Source organism: Monopterus albus, unplaced genomic scaffold, assembly GCF_001952655.1.
Source record: "Monopterus albus unplaced genomic scaffold, M_albus_1.0 scaffold126.1, whole genome shotgun sequence".
In the NCBI taxonomy this organism is placed as follows: Eukaryota; Metazoa; Chordata; class Actinopteri; order Synbranchiformes; family Synbranchidae; genus Monopterus; species Monopterus albus.
Window position 1 is genome coordinate 2,474,796 of NW_018128006.1, and position 16,089 is coordinate 2,490,884.

At 40.8% G+C, this 16,089-nt stretch overlaps 1 protein-coding gene across 1 annotated transcript in view; it reads left to right on the plus strand.

The window, feature by feature from the left end:
• Nucleotides 1-15,878, plus strand: part of mib2 (MIB E3 ubiquitin protein ligase 2) — a 31,531-nt gene extending 15,653 nt beyond the window's left edge. Inside the window, exons 13-19 of the mRNA XM_020612512.1 lie at nt 287-441; nt 10,340-10,466; nt 10,652-10,912; nt 11,824-12,002; nt 12,122-12,315; nt 12,663-12,728; nt 13,212-15,878. Coding sequence (XP_020468168.1) covers nt 287-441; nt 10,340-10,466; nt 10,652-10,912; nt 11,824-12,002; nt 12,122-12,315; nt 12,663-12,728; nt 13,212-13,453 — 1,224 coding nt within the window. The 3' untranslated portion in view covers nt 13,454-15,878. The remainder of the gene's footprint in view (nt 1-286; nt 442-10,339; nt 10,467-10,651; nt 10,913-11,823; nt 12,003-12,121; nt 12,316-12,662; nt 12,729-13,211) is intronic.
• Nucleotides 15,879-16,089: the final 211 nt, after the last annotated feature.

The window sequence follows — 16,089 nt, forward strand, 5'->3', positions numbered from 1 at the left end:
ATTTTAAATGAACTGAATCATGTTATGTTTACAGATTAGCATCTTTGTATTATAGCAGATAATGTACAAATGGTTAATGCTGTTTTGAAAATAAAACTGCACCCTCCACTCTATTAATATAAGAAATTTAACTGCCAACATAACACAGTTTTAACTGTAGTTTGCATTAAGCTGTCATATCAACACATGTCATAAGAAAAATAAAAACCTGCAGCACCAATCTGAATGCATGCAACAGCCTTTCTCACTGTGCTGCATGTCCATTATTTTTTTCTCGTGCAAACAGGATTCATATGGGGACACACCTCTCCATGACGCTATTGCTAAAGATTTCCGCAGTATCATCGAGATCCTGGTTGTGGTGCCCAACATTGACTTCACCCACCAGAACCATAGAGGCTTCAACCTGCTGCACCACGCTGCCCTCAAAGGAAACAAACTGTACGTAGAGCTCATATCATAGCTGACGTTTTTCCAGGAACTTTAATACTGTATCACAGGGTCTCACAGTCAACACTTAGTGCAGTTAATTTTCATTTTAAAATACTCACTGTGGACCAAAACAGGTGATTCTCATGGTTTCCAGGTATGCTTTTCATCAGCCATTTGTATCTTAGAGCCAGCATCTCTAAGATGTAGGCATGTCTTATCACTTCCTTTTAGTTTGCTTAGTGTCCTGGTAGCTTGAATGCATAGATCTGATGTGAGCACTGGAAATGATACTATGGGCATGTGTGTGGGAATCTCTCCTGTGTGTTCAAATGAGGGCTCTGCTGCTTCTGCTTCTGTTGCTGTCAGCAGCCTGGCACCACAATGTCTGGTAAAAATGCAGCAACATTTACTTTTGCACTCTGTTTCTTTACACATCAAATTGTCCTCCAAATTTTTCCCCAAGTTACTGTTCTGCATCAGACTGTGACCTCCAGCATGCACTGGGACAATTTGCAGCCAAGTGTGAAGTACTAAACATGAGAATCAGCATCTCCAACTCTGAAGCCTTTGTTCTCTGCAGGAAAACAGTGGATCGCTTAATATGGGTTGGGAGCAAATTGATGCCCCAAGCAAAGATGTTTAAGTATCTAAGGGTCTTGTTCACGAGTCAGGGTAAAATGGAGTGTGAGACCGACAGGCAGATTGTTGCAGTGTCAGCAGTAATGCAGGTTTTGTACCAGACCACTGTGGTGAAGAGGGAGCTTTCAGTTTATCACTCTACATTCCAACTCTCACCTTTGAGTAGTGACTGAAAGAATGAGATTGAGATTGCAAATATAAGCAACCAAAATGACTTTCTTCTGTAGGATGGCTTGACTCTGCCTTAGAGATAGGATGCGGAGTTCACACATTTGGAGGGAGCTCAGAGTAGAGCCGAGTCAGCTGAGGTGGTCCCAGCATCCTATCAGGATGCCTCCTGGGCGCTGTCTGTTAGAGGTTTTCCAGTCACATTCAACTGGTAGGAGACCCCTGGGCAGACCCAGAATACACAGAAGGGGTAATATACTGTATCTCATCTAGCCTGGGAATGCCTCAGGGTCTTCCAGGAGGAGGTGAAAAGCTTTGTTGGGGAGAGGGATGTGTGGCCTACCTTGCTAATCCTGCTGTCCCTGTGACCCACACCCAGATAAGTACTTGATAATGGATGGATAGATATTTTTATGCAGTGCACATTTAGGGTTTGAGTAGACAAAATTCCAAGCAAACTGAAGACAGTGTGCTAGATGATTTTCCCAGGAAAGCACATGCAACACAAAAGCATTCACTTGACTATGTTAGTGGTAGACTTTTTGACACTGAAGGTGCTAAATCACAAGCTGAATGGGCACAGAGCACACAGACATGCAGAAGATAACTGTTCTCACAGTGATAAGGGTTTGTTTCCTAGACACATCTGGCTTCTTTTTGGTGAGCCAGTGTTGCATTACATCAGCTCCCACACACTCAAAAATAGCCTGAGAATGTAGAGAGAACACAGCCAAAAGTGTACTGTGTGGTCAGTTGTTCCTTTTTTGAACTATCGCCATTCACAGAAGTCCACTGAATCTGTTTTAAAATGATGTTGTGCTTATGTTGTTTTGATGTAGTGATATACATACAGTGCCTTGCGAAAGTATTCGGCCCCCTTGAACTTTGTGACCTTTTGCCACATTTCAGGCTTCAAACATAAAGATATAAAACTGTAATTTTTTGTGAAGAATCAACAACAAGTGGGACACAATCATGAAGTGGAACGAAATTTATTGGATATTTCAAACTTTTTTAACAAATAAAAAACTGAAAAATTGGGCGTGCAAAATTATTCAGCCCCTTTACTTTCAGTGCAGCAAACTCTCTCCAGAAGTTCAGTGAGGATCTCTGAATGATCCAATGTTGACCTAAATGACTAATGATGATAAATAGAATCCACCTGTGTGTAATCAAGTCTCCGTATAAATGCACCTGCACTGTGATAGTCTCAGAGGTCTGTTTAAAGCGCAGAGAGCATCATGAAGAACAAGGAACACACCAGGCAGGTCCGAGATACTGTTGTGGAGAAGTTTAAAGCCGGATTTGGATACAAAAAGATTTCCCAAGCTTTAAACATCCCAAGGAGCACTGTGCAAGCGATAATATTGAAATGGAAGGAGTATCAGACCACTGCAAATCTACCAAGACCTGGCCGTCCCTCTAAACTTTCAGCTCATACAAGGAGAAGACTGATCAGAGATGCAGCCAAGAGGCCCATGATCACTCTGGATGAACTGCAGAGATCTACAGCTGAGGTGGGAGACTCTGTCCATAGGACAACAATCAGTCGTATACTGCACAAATCTGGCCTTTATGGAAGAGTGGCAAGAAGAAAGCCATTTCTTAAAGATATCCATAAAAAGTGTCGTTTAAAGTTTGCCACAAGCCACCTGGGAGACACACCAAACATGTGGAAGAAGGTGCTCTGGTCAGATGAAACCAAAATCGAACTTTTTGGCAACAATGCAAAACGTTATGTTTGGCGTAAAAGCAACACAGCTCATCACCCTGAACACACCATCCCCATTGTCAAACATGGTGGTGGCAGCATCCTGGTTTGGGCCTGCTTTTCTTCAGCAGGGACAGGGAAGGTGGTTAAAATTGATGGGAAGATGGATGGAGCCAAATACAGGACCATTCTGGAAGGAAACCTGATGGAGTCTGCAAAAGACCTGAGACTGGGACGGAGCTTTGTCTTCCAACAAGACAATGATCCAAAACATAAAGCAAAATCTACAATGGAATGGTTCCCAAATAAACATATCCAGGTGTTAGAATGGCCAAGTCAAAGTCCAGACCTGAATCCACTCGAGAATCTGTGGAAAGAACTGAAAACTGCTGTTCACAAATGCTCTCCATCCAACCTCACTGAGCTCGAGCTGTTTTGCAAGGAGGCATGGGCAAAAATTTCAGTCTCTCGATGTGCAAAACTGATAGAGACATACCCCAAGTGACTTACAGCTGTAATCGCAGCAAAAGGTGGCGCTACAAAGTATTAACTTAAGGGGGCTGAATAATTTTGCACGCCCAATTTTTCAGTTTTTTATTTGTTAAAAAAGTTTGAAATATCCAATAAATTTCGTTCCACTTCATGATTGTGTCCCACTTGTTGTTGATTCTTCACAAAAAAATTACAGTTTTATATCTTTATGTTTGAAGCCTGAAATGTGGCAAAAGGTCGCAAAGTTCAAGGGGGCCAAATACTTTCGCAAGGCACTGTATGAATAGAATTTAGACAGTTTTTCATCCTGTGACTCAGTTACCCACTACTTTAAACCAGCCTCTACAGTTGTGCAGTTTGTCTTTAGATACAATATTCAGATTATTTGCATTGTGCACCATCATATACTTTGTTCAGGCATTGCCATACATCTAATGTGTGCATGAGTGCAACTGAGCAGTGTTGATTGATCTATAGAATATTTCTTTTCTTTCTGTTTTCAGCAGTACAATTTATTTATTACAGTGTAATACTTCAAAAAACAACTAAACTAAGGTTATTTAATATGTATGTTATTATTTTTAAGTGGAAATATAAACTGCATTGTTTTTAATATGGTGATACAAGTCAATTTAAGGTGCTTAGATCAAGGAAATATTATTTAAACAAATAACAGTTTTGACCAATTTCATACAGTATACAAGGAAGTACATCTCCTTAAAGCTCTGAGGAACTTCTTAGAGTTGATATTTTTCCCACTGCACCAAGTCTGCCTGATCATGGTGAAGCTCCTGTTTTTTGACTTTCATGATCTCATATGAACTTTGTGTCTCAAATTATACCAAAACCATGTAATGGAAAATTGTTCCTTTCATGAAAGAAAGCAAGCAGGAGTGAAAAACACCAGCATCACCATAACCATCCTCTTTGAAGTAATACCAGGTTCAAAGAGAAACCTTTAAACTGTAACTTATGTGACCCAATGAGGGACGTCTTGGAAATGGATATTCCAAAGAGTGGCACTGTTCCTGTCATCAGTAAAGATGTCAGGCTCACAGCCTGGTTGTTTGCCTGCAGTCTGCATCAACGGGTCAACAACCAGCCGCCCCCCAGCTCATATTGTATGCACCTTGAAAATACTTGAAACCTTGAAAATGATCCTGCAAAAAATATAATTTCAGGAGAGCCGTGTATATCGGTGCAATATGTGGCCGAATGTTTATGGGCAACCAGTAACTGCAATGGAGAGAGGGTAAGAACAGTAGTGAAGGCCACAGTAGACAGTTATTTAATAAGTATCTGATCTGTTCTGGCGAGTGTCATATGTGCAGTGCTTGGAGGCTATGCTCTGCAGCATTCATTTAGCCTGACATCAGGCGCTGTGCCAAATGTAGAGACACAGGATTTACAACATTCAGGATCAATTCAGTTCACCAGTTCATTCATAAATCATCAAGCAGGCTTAAACTACACTGATACAGTCCAGGTGCTGTGGGTCCTCTGCATGTTTTCCTAGTTTGTTTCGGCTTGAAGGTGCATTAACTAAGATTTTACACATTGTTTGATAAATAAAGCTAAAATGGGACAGGACTTGATGTCTCTCATCCATACTGCCCACCTCCATGACCCTCTCTTTCAAACCTCAAATAGTCATTTCAAACTGTAAGCAATGAAGTCACTCTCAGCAGCTAATAGTCCAAAACCGTGGCTGCCAAACTGAAGAGGCTGTGTTCTTTTGCACACAGACAGTGGGACAAAGAAAAGGCAAAAACCCTTGTTAACATCGGTTTGACCTTGTGGAGATGGAGAGTATCTCCATTTGAGCCAAAGGATTCGAATTTGATTCAGATGTGTTGTTGGCATTAACTTTTCTTTTTTTGGCGTGAGTTGACATTTTGAGGGTTAGCTGGCCAACATCACCTGTCTCTCACCCGGTAAGTCGGGGATCTTAAGTTCACCCATGAACTTAATTTTATTCATGTAAGATGGCAACTAACATGCTTTAGTTGCATTCTTTTTTTTATGTTTAGAATGGTTTTTTCTTCAAGGTCAATCTAGCACTGAAATTCAACTAATTAATTGTCACAGTCACTTGCATTAAAACACCCTCTGTTTTCCCTCCTTTGAGGGTAATTGTAGCTGATAATAGTATTTGTGTAATACTGTGAAATGGTGATATTGCCTGAGAGGGAAAAGCCCATACCGTTGTTGTGAATTCTGCCTTTGTTTCTGCATGTAATGTTGTGTGTGACTTCTGTCCATCGGGCAATGCATTCAGTACAGTGACATATGAGAACTTGTGAGGCAATTAAACAATTAAGTATTAGTTTTCACAATTGAATTTCATTATGTAATTGAACTGGGGGCGCCTGTGGCTCAGGAGGTAGAGCGGGTCGTTTCCTAACCAGAGGATTAGCAGTTCGATTCCCGGCTTGTCCAGTCAACATGTTGAAGTGTCCTTGAGCAAGACACTGAACCCCCAGTTGCTCCCGGTGATAGCACCGGTGTGTGAGTGTTTGGGAGTGTGAATGGCCAAGTAGTGTGAAAGCGCTTTGAGTGTGCTGTAAAGCATAGAAAAGCGCTATACAAGTATAAGACCATTTGTTCTTCCTTCTGGATGTGTTAGCATCTAAAGCTAATGTGTTTGTTTTGGTAACATTAGCAACCTAGCATGGTGGTGATTTTACCTTTGTACTGAATTAATATGATTTTATTTTTTGAGTTTTGAGCTTTGTTTTATGTCAGTGCTTTGTGTCACATTAGCAGTAACCAGACGTTTCTACTGTGCTTCCAAATTTACTCATTAGTCAGCCAACGCTAGCTTTGGACTGGAGGCTGTATTTTGTACAGTTTGTCACAACGAGGCATCCGTAGTTCAAGTTCGTACAAGATCAATAGAAAACGGAATGTGATAGGAAGGGAATACAGCGATTAGGAGTGGGTTATGGTGTCAGTTTGTTTTAAGTTTCATTAGACCCTTTAGCAGCTGAAAGGAGATTAGATAGCTTTAAAAACAAATTGGAAGCTACAGTTTGAATGTCTCCAGGCATTTGATTGAGAGTGACTTTAAACCTTGTGGAATGAATTAGTTTTAATAATATTTTTAGGGCTTTTCTTAAGTATATTTATAGTTATTTATTTTTCTTGTGGTTTCTGACTGGAGTTATAATTACAAGGTGAGTAAAATAATAACTATCAAAGTACGATCTGATCTGTATGCTTGGTACTTTTTCTATTGTAGGTAAATTGATGGTTGTTGTGCTATCCTAACCATAAATGTAGATTTCTTTTTTCTTGATGCTACTCTATTTGGAGTTACTTTGAGCAGCTGTGGCCTTCTATTGTTTTTTTTTTTTTGTGACAGAATAATGAGAATGTTATGTCTATTAGAGTATTTACTGTGAGGAAATGGAAAAAGAGGGCTAGAGGGAAAGTTCATGAACAGTCCTGGGAAAGAAGAGAAACAAGGCAAGCAGCCAGATTTCTACAGGAGTTTTCAGCTAGACACAAGAGGCAGGATGGTTAGTCTGTTTACTGTATTTACTTGAAAACAAAAATCGCCTGCCTGGATTTCTCTCTCTTTCCTGTGGTCTTGCATCCTCCTATAGTAGCTGCTTGGTTTTCTCCTCACTTTCACCAGATTCCTTTTGTTTGTTGTGTTCTTACAACCCTTCTCTTCCTATTTACTCCCGTATGTCTGTAGGTACATTGTGCCTTTTAGTAGTACAGCATAAACTGTCTTAACACATACTGATACTGTATATTTCACAGCAAGGTCATTTTCATAGCTAATTAGACATGAAATTAAAATGCTTTATTTTCTTTCCTGTTTTATCATTTCTTATTTCCAGAGTCAAATAATTAGTACTTATCATGGTACATTTCTTCTGTTTTTATTAAGCTTTGATCAAGAAGCAATTTACAAACATGAATGATGCAAACTCCCCAAAATAACCAGATGAAGTCTTCAGCCTCCTGAAAAGTCATCTCCAGCATGTCAGAGATGCCCTCTGGCTGTTTTGTCGGCCATATGTCAGGCTGAATGTTCACGAACGTACAAGAATAAAAATCATGGAAATAATGCAGTGAAGTGTGGCATAATGAATACAAAGGAGACACGGTCTGACATAGCTGTTATCCAAAGAGAGAGGCTGCTTTACAACTGCAAGGGCAAGCTCTTTAAGCTAATGAAGGTACTCGGGAGACAGCTTAAAAGCAGAAATAGTATTTTCTTTTATCAGCGCCTCTGCCAAACACTGAACCAAGTTGCAGGTACCAGTGACGGCCTTCCTATTTAATTGCACACTCAGAGGAGATTCAGGCCATGTGTGACTACACGTAACAAAGTAGCTTGTGTTCCTCAGTAATGAATTTAAAACATATCAGGAGTCTGCTGCCAGTGACCCTGTAAATGTTGTAAATGTAATATTATTATTAGCATTGTTATTATTATTATTTGAAACTTCAGCCATCTGTATGCAACAACATCTTAGGTAAAGAAAGCAGGATTAGCCATAATGAAAAGCTGATAAAGCTATACCATATTACTCATTTGTTTTGGGAGGTTTTATAAGAGTTAAAGCTACAATAGGTAATTTAATTTCCTCAACAGGTATCACTAGCATGACACTCCAAATCAACCCACTCTGCTCCGCCCAGCGCTCCCTCTCCCTGCCATTCTGTCCAGCTCTTCAGATATTTGTTGTTATGAAATTACAATAAATGAAAACGCAACAAAACTTACTAATCAACCAGAAATAACTGAAAATCCCTGATTGGTTAGAGAGATCAGTCCTACTCAAAACCCTTTAGAAGCTTATATCTCTGAACTGCTGCCAGTGGTGTTCACTAAGTCTGGGTGTCTGGAGGCTTTGACAGCACAGTCTCCACATTAAGACAAGTTTAAGAGCAGAGTTCTACAACTAGAATTATTTGATACATTTTAAAATAGTTTTGCAACTTAAATAAAAGGTGGTATTATTGCCCAAGGTAGCACCATCGGTAGAGCCAGGGGGTAGCCAGCCCTGGTGCCATCCTTGCCAGAGTGTGGTGCTTGTCAAAATGTGGTGCTTGTCAGTATTAATTAATGAAAAAGAATAACAGATTGTTGCCTTGAACACAACTAACATTTATCTGGTGTTTTATTGATGTTGTTCTAATTGGTTTTATTTTATATCATGCATGCAGCACAATATTTACTTTAATTTCTTCAACTGTGTTGTTGTGGAGTGCACTACTTGCAGTGCCATCCCCGACCAGGAGCGCAGCCAAAGTTAGCTAAAGAAAGCACTATGTGTGTTTCATTTTAACACAAACTGTTTGATTCTTAATAATGTATGGTTTATTATTTCATAGAACTAGGAGTTTAATATACTTTTTACAATTTTCAAATGTGCCACCCCTCTCCAAGTCTGTGCCCTAACCTGGCCACCCCATCCAATATGGCACATAGCCATACCAATGACGTGTCATCCCCAATACATATTGTGCCCCTATCTGATAGACTGGTTAGGCAAGAGAGTAGTAAGAACACAAATCACTGTATCCAGGCACACCATAATACTATATTCATAGCACAAATTAAATACATTAATGCAGTTCTAATTATGGTAACATGGAAAGTACATCAGTTTACAGGCTCATTAGCAGCAGACTGCTGATACATTTAAATGTGTCACTGATCACTGGACTGGACTGATCAAGGAGCACAGAGTCGCGCTGCTTTGCACTGATGCCAGTTTTAGGTAAAAGAAATCAAATAAATGCAAACAATCAAAAATGTAAAAGAAACTGAATACTTTTAGTTGATCTGTTTCTTGTGTATTGTCCTTCATGTGCTTCATGTTGAGTTTTATTTTTTTTAAAAACAAAGCACTGGCACCTGCATCACCTGTCAACATGAGCAACACCAGAGTTTAACAGTGAGGTCCAGCAGAGCTAACGTTAAAATTTACCTAACGTCCATAGAAAGCCTCTGTGTTGCCATGCCAGCTTCCTGGGCGCTCGCTAAGGCTGCCAGCTTGAATTTCACACATTACAAAGCAGACTCGGCTAGAAAGCAGAGAACATCTCGACAGTGTTGCCCAGCTTCACGCTGCATTATCAGCCCACTGCATGAATCACAAAAAAGTTCTAATGGTCTCACTTCACTGATTGTGGACTCATAATGCACCGCACCTAAACTTCCTCTCTGTTGTTAACCCTCACATTAAAAATAACCTGCTGTGATCTGACAAAAACAGATGCCCTCGTGTCAGGCATCAAGCTGTGAGATGTTGAGTGTGTGTCCATATTATTGTATAGCACAGTAGTTGAATATTATATGATGGCAAGCGACAGATATTATTAATCTACTATAAATTAAGGCTTAAAGCAACAATTTACTTGTAACACTTTGGTTATGGAATTGTTAAAGCAGTGGTTCCTTTTTTATTATTTGTACATCAGGAGGTCATTTGGCTGCATTCGGTGAGAACTGGCTGCCTCCTGTGGCTCAGTGTTTTCTTGTTAACAGTTCTGCAACAGCTGCGTCTCTTTCCAAGCTCATGTCAAGCACAGTGTGACACAGGATAACTTTAGCTTCATATTGTGAGCGGGTTTGTTCATGCTATGCTGTCTGCACTGGCGGCATTGTTAATGCATTGTCGCTCTGTTGGATCAAGTACATACTGTTAATACTAGGCTCAAATCAAGATATTGGTACGAAAATAGACACTTAAATATATAATGTTGGTCAGTCACATTTATTCTTTTTTTTTTTTTTTTTTAGTGTTTGCAGTGGTAAAAAGCACTGGCTAAAATGCTGCAGATATAACTGTTCTTAATTTAGGTCATAAACCATGAGAAGTGTTTTTCACTTTAGCTAATTGAATCTTGTGTTGTTTATCCTGGTGGCAGGGCCACAGAGAAGATCCTGGCCCGAGCACGACAACTGGTGGATGTTAAGAAGGACGACGGCTTCTCTGCGCTGCATCTGGCTGCCCTCAACAACCACAGGGATGTCGCCGAGATCCTCATCAAGGAGGTGAACTGGGGTCGGGAGCAAGTTAAGAGTCGTTTAAAACAGTTGTTTTAGATTAATACATACCAGCAGTTGCAGCAAAGTCTGCCATCACCAATTTTATTTTTCTTTACACATTTAAGATTTAATGACATTTTTGCTTTTCTGGTTTTATAAAATACTGTTTTCCCCCACATCCTTATGCAAAGGGTCGCTGCGACATCAACATCTGCAACAACCGCAACCAGACGCCGTTGCAGCTGGCAGTGACGCAGGGCCACGTTGACCTGGTGCAGCTGCTGGTGGCCGAGGGCGCTGACGTCAACATGGAGGACGAGGATGGAGACACGGCCATGCACGTGGCCCTTCTCCGCCCACAGCTGGCCAATGTTATGCTCAGCCCTACCATGGGGACCAGCAGCACTGACGAGAGCAGTGAGGGCTGTTCCACCACATCACTCTACTGCAGGGTGAGGACCAGTGGGGAAGCTGGAGTGGATGTAGTGTTTTGTTGACACTTCTTTAAACTTCTTACATGTTTTTCATTTTTCAATTTTTTAGCTTGTTCTGTAAATGGAGCAAGAGGCCTGAGGCCATTTTAATATTCATTATTGCATGAATAATGCAACACTTATATTAATGATGCTCATGAAACCCTTTTTATTAAACCAAAGGCTGCATGTTACTGTCCACTGTAGTTTAGTAACTTTATCTAGCATTAAAGGGCAGTGCAACAAGTTGTAAAATTATCACCTACATTCATTTGGGGTTGTAATTCAAGTGACATGACTAATCCAAAATTGGTTTGCCTTTTAGCTCAGTTTGGGTTTCCACCTTATTATGAGAGAAATGTCTGACTTGTTAGCTGCTAAATGCTCTATTTTGTTGACCAAGCAGTTGCTAACTTTCTCTGTCTGCTGTTTGGTGCTGGGCACGTTGCATTCACTTGGTTTATGGGAACTTTTTTGCCGAACCTCGGCTACCTGCTTTAAATACTGTTACATCAGCTGTTATTTATATCTTTGTACCATTGAATAAATGACCTTTCTGGTCCGCATGACTGCAAACACTGCAGCTCCACTCAACATCCTGGACACCTGCCAAGCCACCACACAAATACTAATACACACAGAGCTTTGAGGATGCCTGAACTAAAGTCCTCAGGGCTGATTTGGCCACTGTCAGCTGATGAGTTGGTGGTTCTTCAGTGTTGCTTAGATTTGAGTTGTACCAGCCTTAGCTTGATTGCGCTGGTTTTACTCCAGCTACCTCTTTGTTGTATTGTATTCTCACTCTTCTACAATTCAGGGTCTGCATACTGTTCATTTAAATGGCTCTTCCCTTTTTCTGTCTCTCCCATTATCCCCATGTGCATCCACAGCTGAGTGCTTCAGGTCTTCTGGGGAGTACTGAGCTGAGTGTTGGGGCAGCTATCGCGTGTTTTCTAGCACAGGAAGGAGCTGACACCAACTATGCCAACCACAAGGGCAAGAGTCCTCTGGACCTGGTGGCAGACAGCGCAGTGCTGCAAATTATCAAGAGCTTCTCTGAGAAGTATAGGTAGACAGGGATGAAATTCATAGAACCTTTTTGATAACTTTGTTAAACACGTGTTTTCAACCTCCAACTGCTATAGCAAACAGTGTTGTACGTTGTAATAGCTGTGTGTTGTCTGACAGGTTGCAGTGTCTACAGGCCATCACATGTGGACAGGGCCTGAGCAGTGCCAGCCTGCGCCGGGTCCACACTACACCCAATACCATGACCAACCTGGTTCTTCCCACACTGCCAGGGCCCAGTGAATGCCTCATCTGCTCTGAGCTGGCTCTGCTGGTTCTCTTCTGCCCCTGCCAGCACAGTGTGGCCTGTGAAGGTGTGTAGACACTAGAGTTAGTGGAGGGCTCTGTGTAGAGCCGGTGGCAGGAAAGGACTTGTATCAATAGGCAGATACCAGGTGTGTAAGTTGAAAGAAAGTCAGAAATATTTACTGAGAACAATCAGGATTTGCAATTGTAGTTAAGAAAAACCTAGGTGAATCAGCTGCGCCCTTACAGTAAGTGGTCTTTTAAGGTTATGGTACTTTATTTTTGAAGAAAATCTTACAATTCATTTTTTATGCTTTATGTTAAATACTGTGGACGATGTATTTAGGTTTTGTCATATTGTATTTCCTTTGTATTTCTTGTGTATGTCTGTGCTGACCTGGTCTTTGCTTTTCAGAGTGCGCCCATCGAATGAAGAAATGCATTAAATGCCAAGTCACAATCACCAAGAAAATTAGGCAAGGTAAGACAAAGGACATTTTAATGCTGTAATCTATCTACATGTACAGTGGTACAGTAAATGTTTCAGTGCATCCATCTTGTTTTTTTTAGAGTTAGAGGGACTTTCAAAACATTCAAAATCTGTGAATTTTAGCCATGATCACTATTGTTGACCAGGCCCCAGTAGGACAACTTTGGACGGTAGAGTAAAGGCCTCTGTGCCGAAAACAAACCACCAATGAATCTATAGTATAGACGCTTGCTATCTTTGAACCAGTAGCACGGAAACAGCAGGATGGTGTCATCTTGCACCCTTGTTATCTTTGAACCAGTAGCACGGTGAAACAGCAGGATGGTGTCATCTTGCACAAGATCGCAAAGGTTGCATGAATTCCATTTCCATTTCCATTAACATCAGAAAACAGTAACCTGTAGCTTTTGTCAAAGTCTGTAAATTCAGTTCTTTGTGGGCTTCATTTCTGTTGATGACTGCTCCCCATCACAGACCAAACAGAAGTGGACTGCAGTCCTGGCAATGAGAATTCAGAGCAGCACAACCTGCTGGAGCAGCTGCAGTCTCGCTACCGCCAGATGGAGGAGCGGATTACCTGCCCCATCTGCATCGACAACCACATCAAGCTGGTCTTCCAGTGCGGACATGCCTCCTGCATTGACTGCAGCGCTGCGCTCAAGACATGTCCGATCTGCCGGCAGGCCATCCGTGAGCGGATCCAGTTATTTGTCTGAGCTTCTCTGACCTCTCAGCTCTTAACAACCCAAAGAGGATGTCGGAAAGGGTTGGAAAAAAGTGAGGGTGGGGGTGGGAGGGGATAACTGTTACTTTTGAAGACCTAGCGACCTATATCTACCTGTCGCACCCACATCCCCCTGTGATCAAATGCTCACTCTGCCCACCAGTTGCTTTACTATAAGATGCTGTTACATCACTGAGAGTCCACTGTTTGTTGAGTAGTTTCTCTCCCGAGAAGCACAGACAGGAACATGTCGATCACTTTAATTTTATTTTGCCATCACAGCTGAAGTTCTCTGAGCTAAAGCTCAATGGGAAGCGGTGAAGGCGAAGTCTTGAGGTGATGCTGCCACTCTGATTGGTAAGCCCAGAGAAAAAGGTCCCTCACCTTTTCTCCTCACTCCCATCCAGGCTCTAAATCTTTGCTGCTTTAAGTGGATGTCTGTTACCCATTATCCTCTCTGGCTGTCTGGCCTCTTCTGTTTACAAGCTGCACAGAATCAGTCCCTGTCTTCTCACCACTCTGCCAGTCCTGTTAGTTATGTTGGCTCTCATTTATATCAGTCTCTCTAAATAATCACTGTTAGTCTCTGCAGAGGGAGTTGGTATAACTAAAAGCTCTCTATATAGTCCCCAGCCACTCACCGGTATGCAAGAGGGAATACACACTATATATGCATGAGTATATGCATATTGTAAAGCTGACTGTGTTGTTTTATTTCTGTGGTAGTACTTAGTAGTGTCCTGTTTTCAGTTGTTGTTTGCTCTGCAAAAATTATTTGTTTCTACTGAAATTCACCCCAAGCCTATGTCCTCCGCTCAGGGTATCAAATTACTGAAAGCACTTATGATATCCAACAGCGCCACCACCACAGAGCTACAGATCACTAAAAGAAAAGGTCAGTAATAACTGATCAGAAAGTTGTGGATTGTGACTCAAAACTGCAGAAGAAACACTCAGTTAACCTTGAAATCTTCTTTCTTATTAATAAAATGAATTTTTACAGAGGTGTTTCTGCAACAAAACTGACATCTTACTCCAACAAATGCCACAAAATTGTCCTTAAAGCATCCCAGAAGCACCAGTCAGCTGTATTTCTGTTTAATTTTGGAGATTGTGTTAGTCTGTTTGTTAGTGTCTGTCATCTTCTGACTGGCGTGGAGACCCCACTGAGCACCGGCTTCCCAGTTTAAGGAAGGATACTTGTGTTTTGTTATTTATCCACCAGATGTATTGTAAGATACAGTGTCAGAAGGGCAGAAACATGACATTGTTGTGTTGCGTCTCTAGCTCTACCTTTCTGGTCAAGTAATTTCATAAGAAACCCTAATTCTCCTCTGGAGTTCTGGATTGCACATCATCTTGTGTTTTCTTGAAGGGCTTATGCATATGAGAAAAAATAATTATCAGTTTTAATTCTTATTTAATTTTTATTTCCCCCAGTGTACTTTCAGAGACAGGATTTTTTTTGTTTGTTTTTTTTGTGTGTGTGTGTGTGTGTGTCTTTGTTAGATCCCAAATTTTGGGAGAGCCGGTATTAAGGATGTACATTTGAATGTGCAGAGAAAAAATATGTCCTGTCTCACTCTGCCTTTTTATATGTAAAGAAAAAAAGATGTAAGAGGAAGAGCTGGAGAGACTCCAATGTGTTTACCACCAGGTTTACTGTGAAGCAAGAACTTTGACATTAGTGCCAAATCGCATGAGGATGTGCATGGGCATGCACACCTGAATTTATCTTGACAGCCTATGCTAAAACCCTCCTAGCTCAAGTGAGGGTTTGATTATTCTAGCAGTGTGATGTAAACTAGAAGCAAACTTTAAACATATTTAAGATATTTTGTTTAGTTTCAAATCAGAAGTATTAACTCAGCAGCGCACACCCAGTTACAGCACTGGCATTAGCAGTTGAGCTAATGGTGTTAGCCTGCTAACTTTAGCTGTAGTGCTCAGAACCACCTCATGTTCTGAATCAACAGTGACAACAGTGACTCTATACTCAGTTCCAAAATATTATCAGTCCCATGTCATGTGGAGCTTTTTACAAGTATATATATTTATATTTTATGAGATGTTATCAATTGAGTGACAAGTTTCTTACAGGAATTCCAGCGTTTCAAGGATTGTCTAGTGGTGTCCCAAGTTGATGGATTTACAGTCAAAGGCAATAACATTTTAGTAAAATGGTGAAGATTTTTCAGTTTGTTTTTTCTCCCCCTTAAGGAGGTTGCTGCGATCATGGGGAACCATTTATGTATAAAAACACTATTTAAGCAGCAAATGTTACTATTGGTGTTTGTACAGTTCAGCTCTCGGCGTCATGATGTTGGCCTTACTGTTGATTCCTCCTCTGTTCACGTTTTTTCAGTTTTATTCTGTACAAGAATATTTTGCAATAAATATGGACTGTTTTTTAATGATTTGGTGTAACGTTTTCTTTCAGGTTGTTTGTATTTTTGACATTTTGAAATTGCCTTATAAATTTAGGCTTACTGCAGACAAGTCAGGTGAAACAGAAACTTCTTGGCCCATATTGTTCCCATCTTTTTTCACCAGTATCCTCAGTGTTACAGCACCAAACTCCCATACTTTACATTGTCCACAACCTATCAAAACATTTTGACATTTTAT